At 46.4% G+C, this 24,247-nt stretch overlaps 1 protein-coding gene across 5 annotated transcripts in view; it reads right to left on the bottom strand.

Annotated features, from left to right (window-relative positions):
- Positions 1-24,247, bottom strand: part of PHF20 (PHD finger protein 20) — a 96,146-nt gene that overhangs the window by 10,096 nt on the left and 61,803 nt on the right. For 3 of the 5 annotated variants that reach the window (XM_038750164.1, XM_038750166.1, XM_038750165.1), the window contains exons 13-17: positions 23,570-23,716; positions 20,235-20,410; positions 7,339-7,438; positions 1,758-1,953; positions 1,124-1,496 (exon numbers count right to left, since the gene is read on the bottom strand). In XM_038750164.1, the coding sequence (XP_038606092.1) occupies positions 1,124-1,496; positions 1,758-1,953; positions 7,339-7,438; positions 20,235-20,410; positions 23,570-23,716 (992 nt within the window). The remainder of the gene's footprint in view (positions 1-1,123; positions 1,497-1,757; positions 1,954-7,338; positions 7,439-20,234; positions 20,411-23,569; positions 23,717-24,247) is intronic. The other 2 variants (XM_038750167.1, XM_038750168.1) reach the window with 2 other exon arrangements.

The following is a 24,247-nucleotide window of genomic DNA, read 5'->3' as shown; positions in this document are numbered from 1 at the left end:
CTTTTAGACTGTGAGCCCACTGTTGGATAAGGACTGTCTCTATATGTTGCCAACTTGTACTTCCCAAGCGCTTAGTCCAGTGCTCTGCACCCAGTAAGCGCTCAATTAATACGATTGATGACGATAATAACGATGGCATTTGTTAAGCACTATGTGCAGAGCACTGTTCTAAGCGCTGGGGGGGGATACAAGGTGATCAGGCTGCCCCTCGTGGGGCTCACAATCAATCCCCATTTTACAGATGAGGTAACTGAGGCTCAGAGAAGTTAAGACTTGCCCAGGGTCACCCAGCCGTCATGAGGTATCTCCTCACTGTACCTCGCTCTCACCTGTCCCGCCATCGACCCCCGGCCCACGTCATCCCCCGGGCCTGGAATGCCCCCCAATCCCTCTGCCCATCCGCCAAGCTCGCTCTCTTCCTCCCTTCAAGGCCCTGCTGAGAGCTCACCTCCTCCAGGAGGCCTTCCCAGACTGAGCCCCTTCCTTCCTCTCCCCCTCGTCCCCCTCTCCATCCCCCCGTCTTACCTCCTTCCCTTCCCCACAGCACCTGTATATATGCATATATGGTTGCACATATTTATTACTCTATCTATTTATTTATTTATTTATTTTACTTGTACATTTCTATCCTACTTATTTTATTTTGTTGGTACGTTTGGTTCTGTTCTCTGTCTCCCCCTTTTAGACTGTGAGCCCACTGTTGGGTAGGGACTGTCTCTATGTGATGCCAATTTGTACTTCCCAAGCGCTTGGTCCAGTGCTCTGCACATAGTAAGCGCTCAATAAATACGATTGATTGATTGGTGGAGTCGGGATTCGAACCCATGACCCCTGCCTCCAAAGCCCGCGCTCCTTTCACTGAGCCACGCTGCGTCTCTATCCGCCGCCAACTTGTACTTCCCAAGCGCTCTGCGCGCGGTAAGCGCTCGATACAACTGAATGAATGAAGGCAAGCCGGTGGCCCCCACCGGGGTCACGCCACCCCCCGCCCTAACCGGGGGCGTCCAACTCATCCCAGGCTGTTTGGCCGCCTCGCGCCGGGCCAACTGGGTCCCCAACCCCGCGGGCGGGCCGGGGGGCCGCTACCGGGCCGGCCCGGCCACGCCGGGGATTTCGGTCGCACCTTGGGCCCCGGCCGGCTCCTGTCCCTGGGCGGCTCCCAGCCGAGGCCGAGCCCGTGGCCCAGGGCGTGGTGGCCGTTCTCGGCGAGCGGGGTCCCGTCGGGGTCCGGGGCCAGCCCCCGCGTCTCCACCACCAGCTTCTGCTCCATGGCCGGATAGTAGGCGCGCGGCTTCTGGTAACAGTGCTCGCTGCTGATGTACGACTCCGCCGGCGGCGCCGGCGCGGGCCGGGGCGCCGCTCTCTCCGCCGGCGCGGCCGGGCCTCCGTTCAGCGCGCGCCAGGCGGGGGCTCCTTCCTTGGCCGGGGGGGCTTCGGCCCCCGCCCGCAGCTTCCAGGGCTGACCCCACAGCCGGAGGTCGGGGTGGTCTCGGCTTCTGGGGGACCAGGGAGAGGAGCTGCTGGCGGGGCCGCGGCGGGTCGGTCCGCCGGGGCGGCCCGCTTGGCATGGGCCGGTTGGGAGCCGACGGCTAGCCGGACCGCCCGGAAAGCGGGGATTTCTGCCCCGACGGGGGTCTCGGTCCCACCGCCGCCGCCCCTCCTAGACCCCAGGGGACCGCCCGGGCAGCGGCGGCGAAGTCTACGCCTCCCCGCTCCGGTTCGGGGCCGCGGGGGGCCCACCGCCGCCCGCCACTTACTGGAGGACGCTCATCTTCAGCTGCAGCCCGTGCAGGACTTCCAGGACCCGCTGCACGTCCCCCAGGAGCTGATGGGTGGCCACGATCTTGCGGGCGTTGCGGTGGGAATAGTTGTCTTCCACGAAGGGCAGGCCCGGCATGCGGCCGCAGCTCAGCCAGTCCTTGTCGTACCAGTGCTTGAAGCTGGGCCTCTGACCTGAAACCGCGGGCGCGGGCGGGTCAGGGCGAGCCCTTCGCCGCCGCCGCCGCCGGCCCCGTTTTTTCCCCTCCGTGGGCCCCGTCACCGAGCCCGGGAAGCCACCCGGTCGAGGATGGGTGAAGCTTCCAGTTGGCAAACCCGCCCTCGTCTCCGCCCGCGGAGAAACCGAGGCCCTGATCTGTGGAGCTCCTGGGGTCCCAGCAGGGAACGGAAACCACCCGAAGGCAGGATCGAAAACCCTCCCGTCGTCCGGCCGGGATGGGGCTGCGCGGAAAACAAGCCGGTCACCGGGGAGTGGCTGTGGGGGGAGCGGGAAGGCGTCCTGAGCGTCTCCCCAAAATGAGAGTTGGGTGAGGATGGGGGATGCTTCACCTCAAAGCAGACCCTTCCCCCAATCCCCGGTCCGCTGAGGTGCCCAGGTGGTCGGCCTCGTCTTAATAATAATAATAATAATAATGATAATAATAATGATAATAATAATAATAATAATGGCAGCTTCTCTTAAGCATCCTCAGATCCGGGGTTGTGGACAGTGGGAGGCGAGGGGAAGACCCCATGCGCAGCCCCCGGCAAGAACCTATTTATTCTATTTATTTTGTTAATGATGTGCATTTAGCCTTAATTCTCTTTGTTCTGACGTCTTGGCACCCGTCCGCTTGTTTTGTCGTCCATCTCCCCCTTCTAATAATAATAATCATAATGATGGCCTTTATTAAGCGCTTACTTGGCACCTGTCCACTTGTTTTGTTGTCCATCTCCCCCTTCTAATAATAATAATCATAATGATGGCACTTATTAAGCGCTTACTTGGCACCCGTCCACTTGTTTTGTTGTCCATCTCCCCCTTTTGATAATAATAACAATAGTGATAATAATAATAATAATAATAATAATAATGGCAGCTTCTCTTAAGCATCCTCAGATCCGGGGTTGTGGACAGTGGGAGGCGAGGGGAAGAACCCCATGCGCAGCCCCCGGCAAGAACCTATTTATTCTATTTATTTTGTTAATGATGTGCATTTAGCCTTAATTCTCTTTGTTCTGACGTCTTGGAACCCGTCCACTTGTTTTGTCGTCCATCTCCCCCTTCTAATAATAATAATCATAATGATGGCCTTTATTAAGCGCTTACTTCAATCAATCAATCGTACTTATTGAGCGCTTACTGTTTTATAGTTGAGAGCGTCCAGCTGGTCCCGGAAGGGCGACCAGGATGAGTCAATCAATATCAATCAATCAATCGTATTTATTGAGTGCTTACTGTGTGCAGAGCACTGGACTAAGCGCTTGGGAAGTACAAGCTGGCAACATATAGAGACGGTCCCTACCCAACAGTGGGCTCACAGTCTAGAAGGGGGAGACAGAGAACAAAACCAAACATACTAACAAAATAAAATAGAATTAGATAGGTACAAGTAAAATAGAGTAATAAATATGTACAAACATATATACATATATATACTTGGCACCCGTCCACTTGTTTTGTTGTCCATCTCCCCCTTCTAATAATAATAATCGTAATGATGGCCTTTATTAAGCGCTTACTTGGCACCTGTCCACTTGTTTTGTTGTCCATCTCCCCCTTCTAATAATAATAATCATAATGATGGCACTTATTAAGCGCTTACTTGGCACCCGTCCACTTGTTTTGTTGTCCATCTCCCCCTTTTGATAATAATAACAATAATAATAATAATAATAATGGCAGCTTCTCTTAAGCATCCTCAGATCCGGGGTTGTGGACAGTGGGAGGCGAGGGGAAGACCCCATGCGCAGCCCCCAGCAAGGACCTATTTATTTATTTTGTTAATGATGTGCATTTAGCCTTAATTCTCTTTGTTCTGACGTCTTGGCACCCGTCCGCTTGTTTTGTCGTCCATCTCCCCCTTCTAATAATAATAATCATAATGATGGCCTTTATTAAGCCCTTACTTGGCACCCGTCCACTTGTTTTGTCGTCCATCTCCCCCTTCTAATAATAATAATCATAATGATGGCCTTTATTAAGCGCTTACTTGGCACCCGTCCACTTGTTTTGTCGTCCATCTCCCCCTTCTAATAATAATAATCACAATGATGGCCTTTATTAAGCGCTTACTTGGCACCCGTCCACTTGTTTTGTCGTCCATCTCCCCCTTCTAATAATAATAATCATAATGATGGCCTTTATTAAGCGCTTACTTGGCACCCGTCCACTTGTTTTGTCGTCCATCTCCCCCTTCTAATAATAATAATGATGGCCTTTATTAAGCGCTTACTTGGCACCCGTCCACTAGTTTTGTCATCCATCTCCCCCTTCTAATAATAATAATCATAATGATGGCCTTTATTAAGCGCTTACTTGGCACCCGTCCACTTGTTTTGTTGCCCATCTCCCCCTTCTAATAATAATAATCATAATGATGGCCTTTATTAAGCGCTTACTTGGCACCCGTCCGCTTGTTTTGTTGTCCATCTCCCCCTTCTAATAATAATAATCATAATGATGGCCTTTATTAAGCGCTTACTTGGCACCCGTCCACTTGTTTTGTCGTCCATCTCCCCCTTCTAATAATAATAATCATAATGATGGCCTTTATTAAGCGCTTACTTGGCACCCGTCCACTTGTTTTGTTGCCCATCTCCCCCTTCTAATAATAATAATCATAATGATGGCCTTTATTAAGCGCTTACTTGGCACCCGTCCACTTGTTTTGTCGTCCACCTCCCCCTTCTAATAATAATAATCATAATGATGGCATTTATCAAGCGCTTACTTGGCACCCGTCAACTTGTTTTGTTGTCCATTTCCCCCTTCTAATAATAATAATCATAATGATGGCATTTATTAAGCGCTTACTCTGTGCAAAGCACCGCTCTAAGCGCTGGGGAGGTTGCAAGATGATCAGGTTGTCCCACGGGGGGCTCACAGTCTTCATCCCCATTTTACAAATGAGGGAACTGAGGCCCAGAGAAGTGAAGTGACTTACCCAAGGTCACACAGCTGACAACTGGTGGAGCCGGGATTGGAACCCATTCATTCCTTCAATTGTATTTATTAAGCGCTTACTGTGTGCAGAGCACTGGACTAAGCGCTGGGGAGGATACAAGGTGATCAGGTTGTCCCACAAGGGGCTCACAGTCTTCATCCCCATTTGACAGATGAGAGAACTGAGGCACAGAGAACTGAAGTGACTTACCCAAGGTCACACAGCTAATTGGTGGAGCCGGGATTTGAACCCATTCATTCATTCAATCGTATTTATTGAGCGCTTACTGTGTGCAGAGCACTGTACTAAGCGCTTCGGAAGTAGAAGTTGACCGCAAATAATAATAATGGCATTTATTAAGCGCTTACTGTGTGCCAAGCACTGTTCTAAGCGCTGCGGAGGTTACAAGGTGATCAGGTTGTCCCACGGGGGGCTCACAGTCTTAATCCCCATTTTCCAGATGAGGTCACTGAGGCCCAGAGAGGTGAAGCGACTTGCCCAAAGTCACCCAGCTCACAATTTGCGAAGCCAGAATTTGAACCCATGACCTCTGACTCCAAAGCCCGGGCTCTTCCCATTGAGCCATGCTGCTACCTCTATGTTAAACACTCAGATGGGGTGGATGCTTCTGTCATTCATTCATTCATTCATTCAACTGTATTTATTGAGCGCTTACTGTGTGCAGAGCACTCTGTCCTCACCCCCACCCGCGCCCTTCATCCCTTCTAGACTGTGAGCCCACTGTTGGGTAGGGACCGTCTCTCTATGGTCCCAACTTCTACTTCCCAAGCGCTTAGTCCAGTGCTCTGCACACAGTAAGCGCTCAATAAATACAACTCCCCCCCCAATCTCCACCACCCCCACCTTACCTCCTTCCCTTCCCCACAGCACCTGTATATATGTTTGTACGTATTTATTACTCTATTTATTTTACTTGTACGTATCTATTCTATTGATTTTATTTTGTTAATACGTTTGGTTTTGTCCTCTGTCTCCCCCTTCTAGACCGTGAGCCCGCTGTCGGGTAGGGACCGTCTCTCGATGTTGCCAACTTGGACTTCCCAAGCGCTTGGTCCAGTGCTCTGCACACAGTAAGCACTCAATAAATACAACTGAATGAATGAATGAATTTATTTTCCTTGTACATATTTATTCTATTTATTTTATTTTGTTAATATGTATTGTTTCGTTGTCTGTCTCCCCCTTCTAGACTGTGAGCCCGCTGCTGGGTAGGGACTGTCACTCAATGTTGCCAACTTGGACTTCCCAAGCGCTTGGTCCAGTGCTCTGCACACAGTTAAGCGCTCAATAAATACGACTGAATGAATAAATGAACTTATTTTCTTTGTGCATATTTATTCTACTTATTTTATTTTGTTAATATGTTTTATTTTGTTCTCCGTCTCCCCCTTCTAGACTGTGAGCCCGCTGTTGGGTAGGGACCGTCTCTAGATGTTGCCAACTTGGACGTCCCAAGCGCTTGGTCCAGTGCTCTGCACACAGTAAGCGCTCAATAAATACGACTATGAATGAATGAATTTATTTTCTTTGTACATATTTATTCTACTTATTTTATTTTGTTAATATGTTTTGTTTTGTCGTCTGTCTCCCCCTTCTAGACTGCGAGCCCGCTGTTGGGTAGGGACCGTCTCTAGATGTTGCCAACTTGGACTTGGTCCAGTGCTCTGCACACAGTAAGCGCTCAATAAATACGATTGAATGAATGAATGAAAGAATGAATGAATTTATTTTCTTTGTACATATCTATTCTACTTATTTTGTTAGTATGTTTGGTTTTGTCTCCCCCTTTTAGACTGTGAGCCCACTGTTGGGTAGGGACTGTCTCTATATGTTGCCAACTTGGACTTCCCAAGTGCTTGGTCCAGTGCTCTGCACCCAGTAAGCACTCAATAAATACGACTGAATGAATGAATGAATTTATTTTCTTTGTATATATTTATTCTATTTTAATATGTTTTGTTTCGTCGTCCGTCTCCCCCTTCTAGACTGCGAGCCCGCTGTTGGGTAGGGACCGCCTCTCGATGTTGCCAACTTGTGCTTAGTCCAGTGCTCTGCACACAGTAAGCGCTCAATAAATACGACTGAATGAATGAATGAATTTCTTTTCTTTGTACATATTTATTCTATTTTAATATGTTTTGTTTCGTCGTCCGTCTCCCCCTCCTAGACTGTGAGCCCGCTGTTGGGTAGGGCCCGTCTCTCGATGTTGCCAACTTGTGCTTAGTCCAGTGCTCCGCACACAGTAAGCGCTCAATAAATACGACTGATTGATTGATGGATGGATGGATGGATGGATCCGCAACCTCCCGCGCTGCCCATCTCCCGGAAGGGACTGGGATCTCCGTGACGGGATGGAGGGGGACGGTCCCAAGCGCCCGGGGCCGGTGGGTACCTGGAGGGTCCTGGCAGACGTAGCAGGTGTACGTTTCGGGGACGCTGTCCTCCAGCAGGCCCATGCAGACTCCGTGTTGCCAGCACAGACACTCTTCACACTGTTGGGGGAGGGCATGGGGTGGACTCCACTCCCAGGGCGGGTCCCCCGGACCACCCAGACCGCCGGGATTCGGAAGAAGCCCGGGATCCAACCCCACCTCCGCCCCCCGGAACCGTGTCCCGTTTCCTTCATTCGGATTTGTGCTAGACTGTGAGCCCACTGTTGGGTAGGGACTGTCTCTATATGTTGCCAATTTGTACTTCCCAAGCGCTTAGTACAGTGCTCTGCACACAGTAGGCGCTCAATAAATACGATTGATGATGATGCTACTGCTAACGGCAGTGATTAAGCGCTTACTATGTGCCAAGCACCGTTCTAAGCGCTGGGGAGGTTACAAGGTGATCAGGTTGTCCCAAGGGGGGCTCACAGGCTTCATCCCCATTTGACAGATGAGGGAACTGAGGCCCAGAGAAGCGAAGTGACTTGCCCAAAGTCACCCAGCTGGCAATTGGCGGAGTCGGGATTTGAACCCATGACCTCTGACTCCAAAGCCCGGGCTCTTTCCACTGAGCCACGCTGCTTCTCTAGGCAGCCTGTGTAGACTGTGAGCCCACTGTCGGGTAGGGACCGTCTCTCTATGTTGCCAACTTGGACTTCCCAAGCGCTTAGTACAGTGCTCTGCACACAGTAAGCGCTCAATAAATACGACTGATGATGATGCTACTGCTAATGGCACTGATTAAGCGCTTACTATGTTCTAAGCGCTGGGGAGGTTACAAGGTGATCAGGTTGTCCCAAGGGGGGCTCACAGGCTTCATCCCCATTTGACAGATGAGGGAACTGAGGCCCAGAGAAGCGAAGTGACTTGCCCAAAGTCACCCAGCTGGCAATTGGCGGAGTCGGGATTTGAACCCATGACCTCTGACTCCAAAGCCCGGGCTCTTTCCACTGAGCCACGCTGCTTCTCTAGGCAGCCTGTGTAGACTGTGAGCCCAGTGTCGGGTAGGGACCGTCTCTCTATGTTGCCAACTTGGACTTCCCAAGCGCTTAGTACAGTGCTCTGCACACAGTAAGCGCTCAATAAATACGACTGATGATGATGCTACTGCTAATGGCACTGATTAAGCGCTTACTATGTTCTAAGCGCTGGGGAGGTTACAAGGTGATCAGGTCGTCCCACGGGGGGCTCACAGTCTTCATCCCCATTTGACAGATGAGGGAACTGAGGCCCAGAGAAGCGAAGTGACTTGCCCAAAGTCACCCAGCTGGCAACTGGCGGAGTCAGGATTTGAACCCATGACCTCTGACTCCAAAGCCCGGGCTCTTTCCACTGAGCCACGCTGCTTCTCTAAGCAGCCTGTGTAGACCGGGAGCCCACTGTCGGGTAGGGACCGTCATCTCTGTGTTGCCAACTTGGACTTCCCAAGCGCTTAGTCCAGTGCTCTGCACACAGTAAGCACTCAATAAATACGATTGATTGATTTGGTGGGCGCTTACTGTAGGCACAGCACGTGATGATGATGATGATGGCATTTGTTAAGCGCTTACTATGTGGCAAGCACCGTTCTAAGCGCTGGGGAGGTTACAAGGTGATCAGGTTGTCCCAAGGGGGGCTCACAGGCTTCATCCCCATATGACAGATGAGGGAACTGAGGCCCAGAGAAGCGAAGTGACTTGCCCAAAGTCACCCAGCTGGCAACTGGCGGAGTCAGGATTTGAACCCATGACCTCTGACTCCAAAGCCCGGGCTCTTTCCACTGAGCCACGCTGCTTCTCTAAGCAGCCTGTGTAGACCGGGAGCCCACTGTCGGGTAGGGACCGTCATCTCTGTGTTGCCAACTTGGACTTCCCAAGCGCTTAGTCCAGTGCTCTGCACACAGTAAGCACTCAATAAATACGATTGATTGATTTGGTGGGCGCTTACTGTAGGCACAGCACGTGATGATGATGATGATGGCATTTGTTAAGCGCTTACTATGTGCCAAGCACTGTTCTAAGCGCTGGGGGGGACACAAGGTGATCAGGTTGTCCCACGGGGGGCTCACAGTCTTCATCCCCATTTTCCAGATGAGGGTCGGGACCGTCTCCCTATGTTGCCAACTTGGACTTCCCAAGCGCTTAGTACAGTGCTCTGCACACTGTAATCGCTCAATAAATACGATTGATGATGATGCTACTGCTAATGGCATTGATTAAGCGCTTACTATGTGCCAAGCACTGTTCTAAGCGCTGGGGAGGTTACAAGGTGACCAGGTTGTCCCACGGGGGGCTCACAGTCTTCATCCCCATTTTCCAGATGAGGGAACCGAGGCCCAGAGAAGTGAAGTGACTTGCCCAAAGTCACCCAGCTGGCAATTGGCGGAGTCGGGATTTGAACCCATGACCTCTGACTCCAAAGCCCGGGCTCTTTCCACTGAGCCACGCCGCTTCTCTAGGCAACCTGTGTACACTGTGAGCCCGCTGTCGGGTAGGGACCGTCTCTCTATGTTGCCAACTTGGCCTTCCCAAGCGCTTAGTACAGTGCTCTGCACACAGTAAGCGCTCAATAAATACGATTGATTGATTTGGTGGGTGCTTACTGTAGGCACAGCGCGTGATGATGATGATGATGGCATTTGTTAAGCGCTTACTATGTGGCAAGCACTGTTCTAAGCGCTGGGGAGGTTACAAGGTGATTAGGTTGTCCCACGGGGGGCTCACAGTCTTCATCCCCATTTGACAGATGAGGTCACTGAGGCCCAGAGAAGCGAAGTGACTTGCCCAAAGTCACCCAGCTGGCAATTGGCGGAGTCGGGATTTGAACCCATGACCTCTGACTCCAAAGCCCGGGCTCTTTCCACTGAGCCACGCCGCTTCTCTAGGCAGCCTGTGTAGACTGTGAGCCCACTGTCGGGTAGGGACCGTCTCCCTATGTTGCCAACTTGGACTTCCCAAGCGCTTAGCACAGTGCTCTGCACACAGTAAGCGCTCAATAAATACGACTGATTGATTTGGTGGGCGCTTACTGTAGGCACAGCGCGTGATGATGATGATGATGGCATTTGTTAAGCGCTTACTATGTGCCAAGCACTGTTCTAAGCGCTGGGGGGGGGGGGGATACAAGGTGATCAGGTTGTCCCGCGGGGGGCTCACAGTCTTAATCCCCATTTTCCAGATGAGTTAAACTGAGGCCCAGAGAAGTGAAGTGACTTGCCCGGAGTCACCCAGCTGACAGTTGGCGGAGCCGGGATTTGAACCCGTGACCTCCGACTCCAAAGCCCGGGCTCTTTCCCACTGAGCCCCGCTGCTTCTCTAAGATAAGGGCGGCAGTGGGAATTTTTCTCCAGGCGATCAACTCGTTAGGAGCAGGGCACATGTCTGCCGACCCTGTTGTACTGGACTCTCCCCAACTGCTTAATACAGTGCTGCGCACAGAGTAAGCACTCAGTAAATACCATTGATGGACTGACTAATTAACCGTAGGCCCACCGCGGGCAGGGAAATGCCCACCAACTGTTACATCGCTATACTGTACTCTCCCAACCCTCAGTACAGTGGCCTGCACATGGTGAGCGCTCAATAAATACCACTGATGGATTGATTGCTCTAGACGGCAAAGACAAACGTCCTTCACGAGGCACGGCGGTCTGGGAAATAATAGTAATGATGGTGTTTATTAAGCGCTTACTATCATCATCAATCGTATTTATTGAGCGCTTACTATGTGCAGAGCACTGTACTAAGCGCTTGGGAAGTACAAACTGGCAACATATAGAGACAGTGCAATGTGCAATGCACTGTTACTATGTGCAATGCACTGTTCTAAGCGCTGGGGAGGTTACAAGGTGATCAGGTTGTCCCATGGGGGGCTCACAATCTTATAATAATAATAATGACATTTATTAAGCGCTTACTATGTGCAATGCACTGTTCTAAGCGCTGGGGAGGTTACAAGGTGATCAGGTTGTCCCCCCGTGGGGCTCACGGTCTTCATCCCCATTTTCCAGATGAGGTCACTGAGGCCCAGAGGAGTGAAGTGACTTGCCCAGAGTCACCCAGCTGACAGTCGGCGGGGCCGGGATTTGAACCCATGACCTCGGACTCCAAATAATAATAATGATGATGGCATTTGTTAAGCGCTTACTATGTGCGAAGCACTGTTCTAAGCGCTGGGGGGGGATACAAGGTAATCAGGTTGTCCCACGTGGGGCTCACAGTCTTCATCCCCATTTTCCAGATGAGGGAACTGGGCTGACTCCAAATAATAATAATAATAATAATAATAATAATAATAATAATAATAATAATAATAATGGCATTTGTTAAGCGCTTACTATGGGCGAAGCACAGTTCTAAGCGCTGGGGGGGGGGATACAAGGTAATCAGGTTGTCCCACGTGGGGCTCACAGTCTTCATCCCCATTTTCCAGATGAGGGAACTGGTCTGACTCCAAATAATAATAATAGTAATAATAATAATAATAATAATAATAATAATAATAATGGCATTTGTTAAGCGCTTACTATGTGCGAAGCACTGTTCTAAGCGCTGGGGGGGGATACAAGGTAATCAGGTTGTCCCACGTGGGGCTCACAGTCTTCATCCCCATTTTCCAGATGAGGGAACTGGGCTGACTCCAAATAATAATAATAATAATAATAATAATAATAATAATAATAATAATGGCATTTGTTAAGCGCTTACTATGTGCGAAGCACTGTTCTAAGCGCTGGGGGGGGATACAAGGTAATCAGGTTGTCCCACGTGGGGCTCACAGTCTTCATCCCCATTTTCCAGATGAGGGAACTGGGCTGACTCCAAATATAATAATAATAATAATAATAATAATAATAATAATAATAATAATAATAATGGCATTTGTTAAGCGCTTACTATGTGCGAAGCACTGTTCTAAGCGCTGGGGGGGGGATACAAGGTAATCAGGTTGTCCCACACAGGGCTCACCGTCTTCATCCCCATTTTCCAGATGAGGGAACTGGGCTGACTCCAAATAATAATAATAATAATAATAATAATAATAATGATAATAATAATAGCATTTGTTAAACGCTTACTATGTGCGAAGCACTGTTCTAAGCGCTGGGGGGGGATACAAGGTAATCAGGTTGTCCCACGTGGGGCTCACCGTCTTCATCCCCATTTTCCAGATGAGGGAACTGGGCTGACTCCAAATAATAATAATAATGATGGCATTTGTTAAGCACTTACTCTGTGCAAAGCACTGTTCTAAGCGCTGGGGGGATACAAGGTAATCAGGTTGTCCCATGTGGGGCTCACCATCTTCATTCCCATTTTCCAGATGAGGTCACTGAGGCCCAGGGGAGTGAAGTGACTTGCCCAAAGTCACCCAGCTGACAGTTGGCGGAGCCGGGATTTGAACCCATGACCTCTGACTCCAAATAATAATAATAATAATAATGACGGCATTTGTTAAGCGCTTACTATGGGCGAAGCACTGTTCTAAGCGCTGGGGGGGATACAAGGTGATCAGGTTGTCCCACGGGGGGCTCACCGTCTTCATCCCCATTTTCCAGATGAGGGAACTGGGCTGACTCCAAATAATAATAATAATAATAATAATAATGATGGCATTTGTTAAGCGCTTACTATGTGCAAAGCACTGTTCTAAGCGCTGGGGGGGGGGATACAAGGTAATCAGGTTGTCCCACGTGGGGCTCACCGTCTTCATCCCCATTTTCCAGATGAGGGAACTGGGCTGACTCCAAATAATAATAATAATGATGGCATTTGTTAAGCGCTTACTATGGGCAAAGCACTGTTCTAAGTGCTGGGGGGGATACAAGGTGATCAGGTTGTCCTATGGGGGGGCTCACCATCTTCATTCCCATTTTCCAGATGAGGTCACTGAGGCCCAGGGGAGTGAAGTGACTTTCCCAAAGTCACCCAGCTGACAGTTGGCGGAGCTGGGATTTGAACCCATAACTTCTGACTCCAAATAATAATAATAACGATGGCATTTGTTAAGCGCATACTATGTGCGAAGCACTGTTCTAAGCGCTGGGGGGGGAATACAAGGTGATCAGGTTGTGTCCCAGTTGCCCAGTCTTCATCCCCATTTTCCAGATGAGGGAACTGGTCTGACTCCAAATAATAATAATAATAATAATAATAATAATAATGGCATTTGTTAAGCGCTTACTATGTGCGAAGCACTGTTCTAAGCGCTGGGGGGGGGATACAAGGTGATCAGGTTGTCCCACGGGGGGCTCACAGTCTTCATCCCCATTTTCCAGACGAGGGAACCGGGCTCAGAGCAGTTAAGCGACTTGCCCAAGGTCACACAGCAGCCATGTGGCGGAGCCGGGATTAGAACCCATGACCTCTGACTCCAAATAATAATGATAATAATAATGGCATTTGTTAAGTGCTTACTATGTGCCAAGCACTGTTCTAAGCACTGGGGGGGATACAAGGTGATCAGGTTGTCCCACGTGGGGCTTACCATCTTCATCCCCATTTTCCAGACGAGGGAACTGGGCTCAGAGCAGTTAAGCAACTTGCCCAAGGTCACACAGCAGCCATGTGGCGGAGCCGGGATTAGAACCCATGACCCCTGACTCCAAATGATAATAATAATAATAATAATAATAATAATAATAATAATGACATTTGTTAAGTGCTTACTATGTGCCAAGCACTGTTCTAAGCACTGGGGGGGATACAAGTTGATCAGGTTGTCCCACGTGGGGCTCACAGTCTTAATCCCCATTTTCCAGACGAGGGAACTGGGCTCAGAGCAGTTAAGCGACTTACCCAAGGTCACACAGCAGACATGTGGCAGAGTCAGGATTCGAACCCGTGACCTCTGACTCCAAAGCCCAGGCTCTTTCCATTGGGGAAGCAGCGTGGCTTAGTGGAGAGAGCCTGGGCTTTGGAGTCAGAAGTCATGGGTTCAAATCCCAGCTCCGCCACTTGTCAGCTGTGTGACTTTGGGCAAGTCACTTCATTTCTCTGGGCCTCAGTGACCTCACCTGGAAAATGGGGACTAGAGAAGCAGTGTGGCTCAATGGAAAGAGACCAGGCTTTGGAGTCAGAGGTCATGGGTTCAAACCCCGGCTCTGCCAGTAGTCAGTTGTGTGAGTTTGGGCAAGTCACTTCATTTCTCTGGGCCTCAGTGACCTCATCTGTAAAATGGGGATGAAGACTGTGAGCCCCACATGGGACAACCTGATCACCTTGTAGCCTCCCCAGCGCTTAGAACAGTGTTGTGCACATAGTAAGTGCTTAATAAATGCCATTATTATTATTATTATTATTATTATTATAAGATTGTGAGCCCCACATGGGACAACCTGATCACCTTGTAGCCTCCCCAGCACTTAGAACAGTGCTGTGCACGTAGTAAGCGCTTAATAAATGTCATTATTATTATTATTATTATTATTATTATTATTATTATTATAAGATTGTGAGCCCCACATGGGACAACCTGATCACCTTGCAGCCTCCCCAGCGCTTAGAACAGTGCTGTGCACGTAGTAAGCGCTTAATAAATGTCATTATTATTATTATTATTATTATAAGATTGTGAGCCCCACATGGGACAACCTGATCACCTTGTAGCCTCCCCAGCACTTAGAACAGTGCTGTGCACGTAGTAAGCGCTTAATAAATGTCATTATTATTATTATTATTATTATTATTATAAGATTGTGAGCCCCACATGGGACAACCTGATCACCTTGTAGCCTCCCCAGCGCTTAGAACAGTGCTGTGCACATAGTAAGTGCTTAATAAATGTCATCATTATTATTATTATTATTATTATTATTATTATAAGATTGTGAGCCCCACATGGGACAACCTGATCACCTTGTAGCCTGCCCAGCGCTTAGAACAGTGCTTTGCACGTAGTAAGCGCTTAATAAATATCATTATTATTATTATTATTATAAGATTGTAAGCCCCACATGGGACAACCTGATCACCTTGTAGCCTCCCCAGCGCTTAGAACAGTGCTGTGCACGTAGTAAGTGCTTAATAAATGTCATTATTACTATTATTATTATTATTATAAGACCATCATCATTATTATTATTATAAGATTGTGAGCCCCACATGGGACAACCTGATCACCTTGTAGCCTCCCCAGCGCTTAGAACAGTACTGTGCACGTAGTAAGCGCTTAATAAATGTCATTATTACTATTATTATTATTATTATTATAAGACCATCATCATTATTATTATTATTATATGATTGTGAGCCCCACATGGGACAACCTGATCACCTTGTAGCCTCCCCAGCGCTTAGAACAGTGCTGTGCACGTAGTAAGCGCTTCACCAATACCAAAATTATCATTGTTATTATTATTGAAGCAGCGTGGCTCAGTGGAAAGAGCACGGGCTTGGGAGTCACAGGTCATGGGTTCGAATCCCACCTCCCTCACCTGTCTGCTGTGTGACCTCGGGTGAGTCGCTTCATTTCTCTGGGCCTCAGTTCCCTCATCTGGAAAATGGGGATGAAGACTGGGAGCCCCCCATGGGACAACCTCATCTCCTTGTATTCCCCCCAGCGCTTAGAACAGTGCTGTGCACGTAGTAAGCGCTTAACCAATACCAAAATTATCATTATTATTATTATTATTGAAGCAGCGTGGCTCAGTGGAAAGAGCAGGGGCTTGGGAGTCACAGGTCACGGGTTTGAATCCCACCTCCCTCACCTGTCTGCTGTGTGACCCCGGGCGAGTCGCTTCACTTCTCTGGGCCTCTCACCTGGAAAATGGGGATGAAGACTGGGAGCCCCCCGTGGAACAACCTCATCTCCTTGTATTCCCCCCAGGGCTTGGAACATCATCCTCATCATCATCAATCGTATTTATTGAGCGCCTACTACGTGCAGAGCACTGTACTAAGCGCTTGGGAAGTACAAGTTGGCAACATATAGAGACAGTCCCTACCCAACAGCGGGCTCACAGTCTAAAAGAGGGAGACAGAGAACAGAACCAAGCATACTAACAAAATAAAATAAATTTAGAATTTATTTAGAACAGTGCTTCGCACGTAGTAAGCGCTTAACCAATACCAAAATAATAATAATAATAATAATAATAATAATAATAATGGCAACATCTAGAGCCGGTCCCCACCCAACAGCGGGCTCACGGTCTAAAAGGGGGAGACAGAGAACAGAACCAAACAGACTAACAAAATAAAATAAATTTAGAATTTATTTAGAACAGTGCTTCGCACGTAGTAAGCGCTTAACCAATACCAAAATAATAATAATCATTATTATTATTTATATTAATCATTAAATATTAATTTATTATGACGATGATGATGATTATTCATATTAACCATAATAATAATAATAATGGCAACATCTAGAGCCGGTCCCCACCCAACAGCGGGCTCACAGTCTAAAAGGGGGAGACGGAGAACAGAACCAAGCAGACTAACCCAATAAAATAAATTTAGAATTTATTTGGAACAGTGCTTCGCACGTAGTAAGCGCTTAACCAATACCAAAATAATAATAATAATGGCAACATCTAGTGCCGGTCCCCACCCAACAGTGGGCTCACCGTCTAAAAGGGGGAGACAGAACAGAACCAAACACATACTAACAAAATAAAATAAAATATTTTATAAAATAAAAAAATAAAATAAATTTAGAATAAAATAAATAATAAATTTATAAAATAATAAATAATATTATAATAGTAATATAATAATAATAAATAATAATAAATAATAAATTTAAAATAAAATAAAAAAAATAAAATAAATTTAGAATTTATTTAGAACAGTGCTTTGCAGGTAGTAAGCGCTTAACCAATACCAAAATAATAATAATAATGGCAACATCTAGAGCCGGTCCCCACCCAACAGCGGGCTCACGGTCTAAAAGGGGGAGACAGAGAACAGAACCAAACAGACTAACCAAATAAAATAAATTTAGAATTTATTTAGAACAGTGCTTCGCACGTAGTAAGCGCTTAACCAATACCAAAATAATAATAATAATAATCATTATTATTTATTATTATTTATATCAATAATTAAATATTAATTTATTATGACGACGACGATGATGATGATGATTCATATTAACCATAATAATAATAATAATGGCAACATCTAGAGCCGGTCCCCACCCAACAGCGGGCTCACGGTCTAAAAGGGGGAGACGGAGAACAGAACCAAGCAGATTAACCAAATAAAATAAATTTAGAATTTATTTGGAACAGTGCTTCGCAGGGAGTAAGCGCTTAACCAATACCAAAATAATAATAATAATTATTATTATTAATTATTATTTATATCAATCATTAAATATTAATTTATGATGATGATGATGATGATTCATATTAACCATAATAATAATAATAATGGCAACATCTAGAGCCGGTCCCCACCCAACAGCGGGCTCACGGTCTAAAAGGGGGAGACAGAGAACAGAACCAAACATACTAACAAAATAAAATAAATTTAGAATTTATTTGGAACAGTGCTTCGCACGTAGTAAGCGCTTAACCAATACCAAAATAATAATAATAATGGCAACATCTAGAGCCGGTCCCCACCCAACAGCGGGCTCACCGTCTAAAAGGGGGGAGACAGAGAACAGAACCAAACATACTAACAAAATAAAATAAAGTAAAATATTTTATAAAATAAAAAAAAATAAAATAAATTTAGAATAAAATAAATAATAAATTTATAAAATAATAAATAATATTATAATATTATAATAATAATATAATAATAATAAATAATGATAAAGTAATAAATTTAAAATAAAATAAAAAAATAAAATAAATTTAGAATTTATTTAGAACAGTGCTATGCAGGTAGTAAGCGCTTAACCAATACCAAAATAATAATAATAATGGCAACATCTAGAGCTGGTCCCCACCCAACAGTGGGCTCACGGTCTAAAAGGGGGAGACAGAGAACAGAACCATACTAACCAACTAAAATAAATTCAGAATTTATTTAGAACAGTGCTTTGCACGTAGTAAGCGCTTAACCAATACCGAAATAATAATAATCATTATTATTAATTATTATTTATATCAATCATTAAATATTAATTTATGATGATGATGATGATTCATATTAACCATAATAATAATAATAATGGCAACATCTAGAGCCGGTCCCCACCCAACAGCGGGCTCACGGTCTAAAAGGGGGAGACGGAGAACAGAACCAAGCAGACTAACCAAATAAAATCAATTTAGAATTTATTTGGAACAGTGCTTCGCACGGAGTAAGCGCTTAACCAATACCAAAATAATAATAATAATGGCAACATCTAGAGCCGGTCCCCACCCAACAGCGGGCTCACCGTCTAAAAGGGGGAGACGGAGAACAGAACCAAGGAGACTAACCAACTAAAATCAATTTAGAATTTATTTAGAACAGTGCTTCGCACGTAGTAAGCGCTTAACCAATACCAAAATAATAATAATAATCATTATTATTATTATTTATATCAATAATTAAATATTAATTTATTATTATTATGATGATGATGATTCATATTAACCATAATAATAATAATAATGGCAACATCTAGAGCTGGTCCCCACCCAACAGCGGACAGAACCAAACAGACTAACAAAATAAAATAAATTTAGAATTTATTTAGAACAGTGCTTTGCACATAGTAAGCGCTTAACCAATACCAAAATAATAATAATCATTATTAATTATTATTTATATTAATCATTAAATATTAATTGATGATGATGATGATGATGATGATGATGATTCATATTAACCATAATAATAATAATAATGGCAACATCTAGAGCCGGTCCCCACCCAACAGCGGGCTCACGGTCTAAAAGGGGGAGACGGAGAACAGAACCAAGGAGACTAACCAAATAAAATAAATTTAGAATTTATTTGGAACAGTGCTTCGCACGGAGTAAGCGCTTAACCAATACCAAAATAATAATAATAATAATGGCAACATCTAGAGCCAGTCCCCACCCAACAGCGGGCTCACGGTCTAAAAGGGGGAGACGGAGAACAGAACCAAGCAGACTAACCAAATAAAATCAATTTAGAATTTATTTGGAACAGTGCTTCGCACGGAGTAAGCGCTTAACCAATACCAAAATAAGAATAACAATCATTATTATTAATTATTATTTATATTAATCATTAAATATTAATTTATTATGACGATGATGATGATGATCCATATTAACCATAATAATAATAATAATGGCAACATCTAGAGCCGGTCCCCACCCAACAGCGGGCTCACGGTCTAAAAGGGGGAGACGGAGAACAGAACCAAACAGACTAACAAAATAAAATAAATTTAGAATTTATTTAGAACAGTGCTTTGCAGGTAGTAAGCGCTTAACCAATACCAAAATAATAATAATCATCATCATTATTAATTATTACTTATATTAATCATTAAATATTAATTAATGATGACGGTGATGATGATGGTGATTCATATTAACCATAATAATAATGGCAACATCTAGAGCCGGTCCCCACCCAACAGCGGGCTCACGGTCTAAAAGGGGGAGACGGAGAACAGAACCAAGCAGACTAACCGAATAAAATCAATTTAGAATTTATTTGGAACAGTGCTTCGCACGGAGTAAGCGCTTAACCAATACCAAAATAATGATAATAACCATTATTATTCATTATTATTTATATTAATCATCAAATATTAATTTATGATGATATCAAATATTAATTTAACAACAATAATAATTAATAATAATGATGATGATGATGATAATAATACTAATACTAATAATAATACTAATAATACTACTAATAATAATAATAATAATGATGATTGGGCGGCCCTCCTCATCCCCCCAGCTCTCCTCCGCTCCGCCCGCTACCTGGATCATGAAGTCGTTTTCCTCCTGGAGCCGGCAGACGCAGCGGACCACCCCGAGGTCCCCGTCCTCCCCGTCGGGCTCGTCGTCCGGGTTGGTGGACCCGTCCGCGTCCTGGCCGGTGTCCTCGTCGCTCCAGGGGAAGCTCTCGCACGACGAGTCGCTGCCGCTGCCGGCCCCTGCGGCGGGGCGACACGGGGTGGGGGGGGTGACGACCGGGGGGTCTCCCGGCCCGGCCTCCCCCCTCCTCCGCCCACCGGCGGGGGCCAGGGAAGCCGCGTGGCTCGGTGGAAAGGAGCCCGGGCTTTGGAGTCCGGGGTCGCGGGTTCAGGTCCCGGCTCCGCCGAGGGTGGGCGAGGCACTTCGCTTCCGTGTGCCTCGGTGACCTCGTCTGTCAAATGGGGATGAAGACTGGGAGCCCCCCCCCCCCCCACCCCGCGAGGGACAACCTGATGGCCTTGTAACCTCCCCAGCGCTTAATAACAATAATAATGATGATGGCATCATTATCATATATTATCTAATACATGAAAATATAATATATAAATATTAAATATCAATATATAACATATACAAATAAACATAACATATTATATAATATATTATATCGCACAATATATCATATAATATATAAATATATAACATATCATATGACATATATCATATAAATTATATAATGTATTATATAATAGATACCATATGATATATATTATATAATATATAAATATACAATATATTATATAACATATATTATATGATATAATAATAATGATGGCATTTATTAAGCACTATGTGCAAAGCACTGTTCTAAGCACTGGGGAGGATACAAAGTGATTAGGTTGTCCCACATGGGGCTCACAGACTTAATCCTCATACCATAATATATTATATTATATAAATATATAAAATATATATAAATATATAAAATATACATAAATATAATACACATATATAAAATATATACATAATATATACTATATGATTTATATTATATATTATATATTATATATATTATTATATGTTGCCAACATGTACTTTCCAAGAGCTTAGTACAGTGCTCTGCACACAGTAAGCGCTCAATAAATACGATTGATTGATTGATTGATTATTAAGCGCTTACTATGTGCAAAGCACCGTTCTAAGCCCTGGGGAGGTCACCAGGTGATCAGGTTGTCCCAACAGTCTTCATCCCCAGTTGACAGATGAGGGAACTGAGGCCCAGAGAAGTGAAGTGACTTGCCCAAAGTCACCCAGCTGACAGTTGGCGGAGTCGGGATTTGAACCCCTGACCTCTGACTCCGAAGCCCGGGCTCTTTCCACTGGGCCACGCGAATAAATGTCGTCATTATCATTATTGGGGAAGGGGCTACGGTCGAAGCAGGGTTCTGGGAATCTGGGGCTGCCGGGAGCCACCAGCTTGTACTTCCCAAGTGCTTAGTACAGTGCTCTGCACACAGTAAGCGCTCAATAAATACGACTGAATGAATGAATGAATGAATGAGGGCAGTTGGTGGTCTTCTAGACTGTGAGCCCACTGTTGGGTAGGGACCGTCTCTATATGTTGCCAACTTGTACTTCCCAAGCGCTTAGTCCAGTGCTCTGCACACAGTGAGCGCCCAGTAAATACAACTGACTGAATGAATGAATATGATTGAATGAATGAATGAATGAATGAGGGCAGTTGATGGTCTTCTAGACTGTGAGCCCGCTGTTGGGTAGGGACTGTCGCTACATGTTGCCAACTTGGACTTCCCAAGCGCTTAGTCCACTGCTCTGCACACAGTGAGCGCTCAATAAATACGACTGACTGAATGAATACAATTGAATGAGTGAATGAATGAACGAGGACAGTCGATGGTCTTCTAGACTGTGAGCCCGTTGTTGGGTAGGGACCGTCTCTACATGTTGCCAACTTGGACTTCCCAAGCGCTTAGTCCACTGCTCTGCACACGGTGAGCGCTCAATAAATACGACTGACTGAATGAATAAATACGACTGAATGAATGAATGAATGAGTACAGTCGATGGTCTTCTAGACTGTGAGCCTGCTGTTGGGTAGGGACCGTCTCTATATGTTGCCAACTCGGATTTCCCAAGCGCTTAGTCCAGTGCTCTGCACACAGTGAGCGCTCAATAAATACAACTGAATGAATGAATGAATGAATGAGGGCAGTCGGTGGTCTTCTAGACTGACTGAATGAATGAATAAATACGACTGAATGAATGAATGACTGAATGAGGGCAGTCGGTGGTCTTCTAGACTGTGAGCCCGCTGTTGGGTAGGGATCGTCTCTATGTGTTGCCAACTCGGACTTCCCAAGCGCTTAGTCCAATGCTCTGCACACAGTGAGCGCTCAATAAATAAGATTGAATGAATGAATGAATGAATGAGGACAGTCAGTGGTCTTCTAGCCTGTGAGCCCGCTGTTGGGTAGGGATCGTCTCTATGTGTTGCCAACTTGGACTTCCCAAGCGCTTAGTCCGGTGCTCTGCACACAGTGAGCGCTCAATAAATACGACTGAATGAATGAATGAGGACAGTCGGTGGTCTTCTAGCCTGTGAGCCCGCTGTTGGGTCGGGACCGTCTCTCTATGTTGCCACCTTGGACTTCCCAAGCGCTTAGTCCAGTGCTCTGCACACAGTGAGCGCTCAATAAATACGACTGAATGAATGAATGAATGAATGAATGAGGACAGTTTGTGGTCTTCTAGCCTGTGAGCCCACTGTTGGGTAGGGACCGTCTCTCTGTGTTGCCACCTTGGACTTCCCAAGCGCTTAGTCCAGTGCTCTGCACACAGTGAGCGCTCAATCAATACGACTGAATGAATGAATGAGGACAGTCGGTGGTCTTCTAGCCTGTGAGCCCGCTGTTGGGTCGGGACCGCCTCTCTATGTTGCCACCTTGGACTTCCCAAGCGCTTAGTCCAGTGCTCTGCGCACAGTGAGCGCTCAATAAACACGACCGAATGAACGAATGGTCCCGAGAAACGCCTGCGGCACGTGGCCTCAGTTGCGGATCAATCAATCAATCAGTCGCGTTTATTGAGCGCTTACTGTGTGCAGAGCACTGGACTAAGCGCTTGGGAAGTCCAAGATCTCGGACTCCTTTCCCAGTGAGGACCGAGGGGCGCCGGGAGGGGGGCGAGTCCCCGTTCATTCATTCAGTCGATCGTATTTATTGAGCGCTTCCTGTGTGCAGAGCACTGGACTAAGCGCTTGGGAAGGACAAGTTGGCAACATAGAGAGACGGTCCCCACCCAACAGCGGGCTCACGGCCATCGGACGAAACAACCCAAGCCCGGCCGGCCGGCCGCCCGCCCCCGCGAGTCGCCCTCACCGGTCACTTTGGCTCTGCTGGGGGGCGGTCCGGCCTCGGCGCTGTAGAGGACGGGCGCTTTCGGGGGGGTGGCACACCTGGGGCCGCCCGGGGCTTTGGGGGGAGACAGATCCGGGCTGAAGTCGGTATCGTCGCTGCAGGGGTAGTCTGCAAGGCAGAGAGGTGACTGGGGGACCCTCCCTCGCCCCGCAGCCCACTGTCGGGTAGGGACCGTCTCTCTATGTTGCCAATTTGTCCTTCCCAAGCGCTTAGTACAGTGCTCGGCACACAGTAAGCGCTCAATAAATACGATTGATGATGATGATGACGAAAAGCCGAAAACCGCAACACCCCGGCCCCCCGGTGTCAATCGCCTCTGGGGGCCAACCGGCTGGGGCGGGGGCTTTGGGGTGGACACCAAGAATTAGTTAATCAATCAATCAATCGTATTTATTGAGCGCTTACTGTGTGCAGAGCACTGGACTAAGCGCTTGGGAAGTCCAAGTTGGCAACATAGAGAGACAGTCCCTACCCAACAGTGGGCTCACAGTCTAAAAGGGGGAGACAGCGAACAAAACCAAACGTACTAACAAAATAAAATAAATAGAATAGATAGGTACAAGTAAAATAAATAAATAAATAGAGTAATAAATAGGTACAAACATATATATATATATATATATATAATGATGCTTATAT

This window comes from Tachyglossus aculeatus, chromosome 8 (assembly GCF_015852505.1).
Source record: "Tachyglossus aculeatus isolate mTacAcu1 chromosome 8, mTacAcu1.pri, whole genome shotgun sequence".
NCBI classification, from domain to species: Eukaryota; Metazoa; Chordata; class Mammalia; order Monotremata; family Tachyglossidae; genus Tachyglossus; species Tachyglossus aculeatus.
Note: the sequence above shows the minus strand (reverse complement) of the source record. Positions and strands in the feature narration are given on the sequence as shown.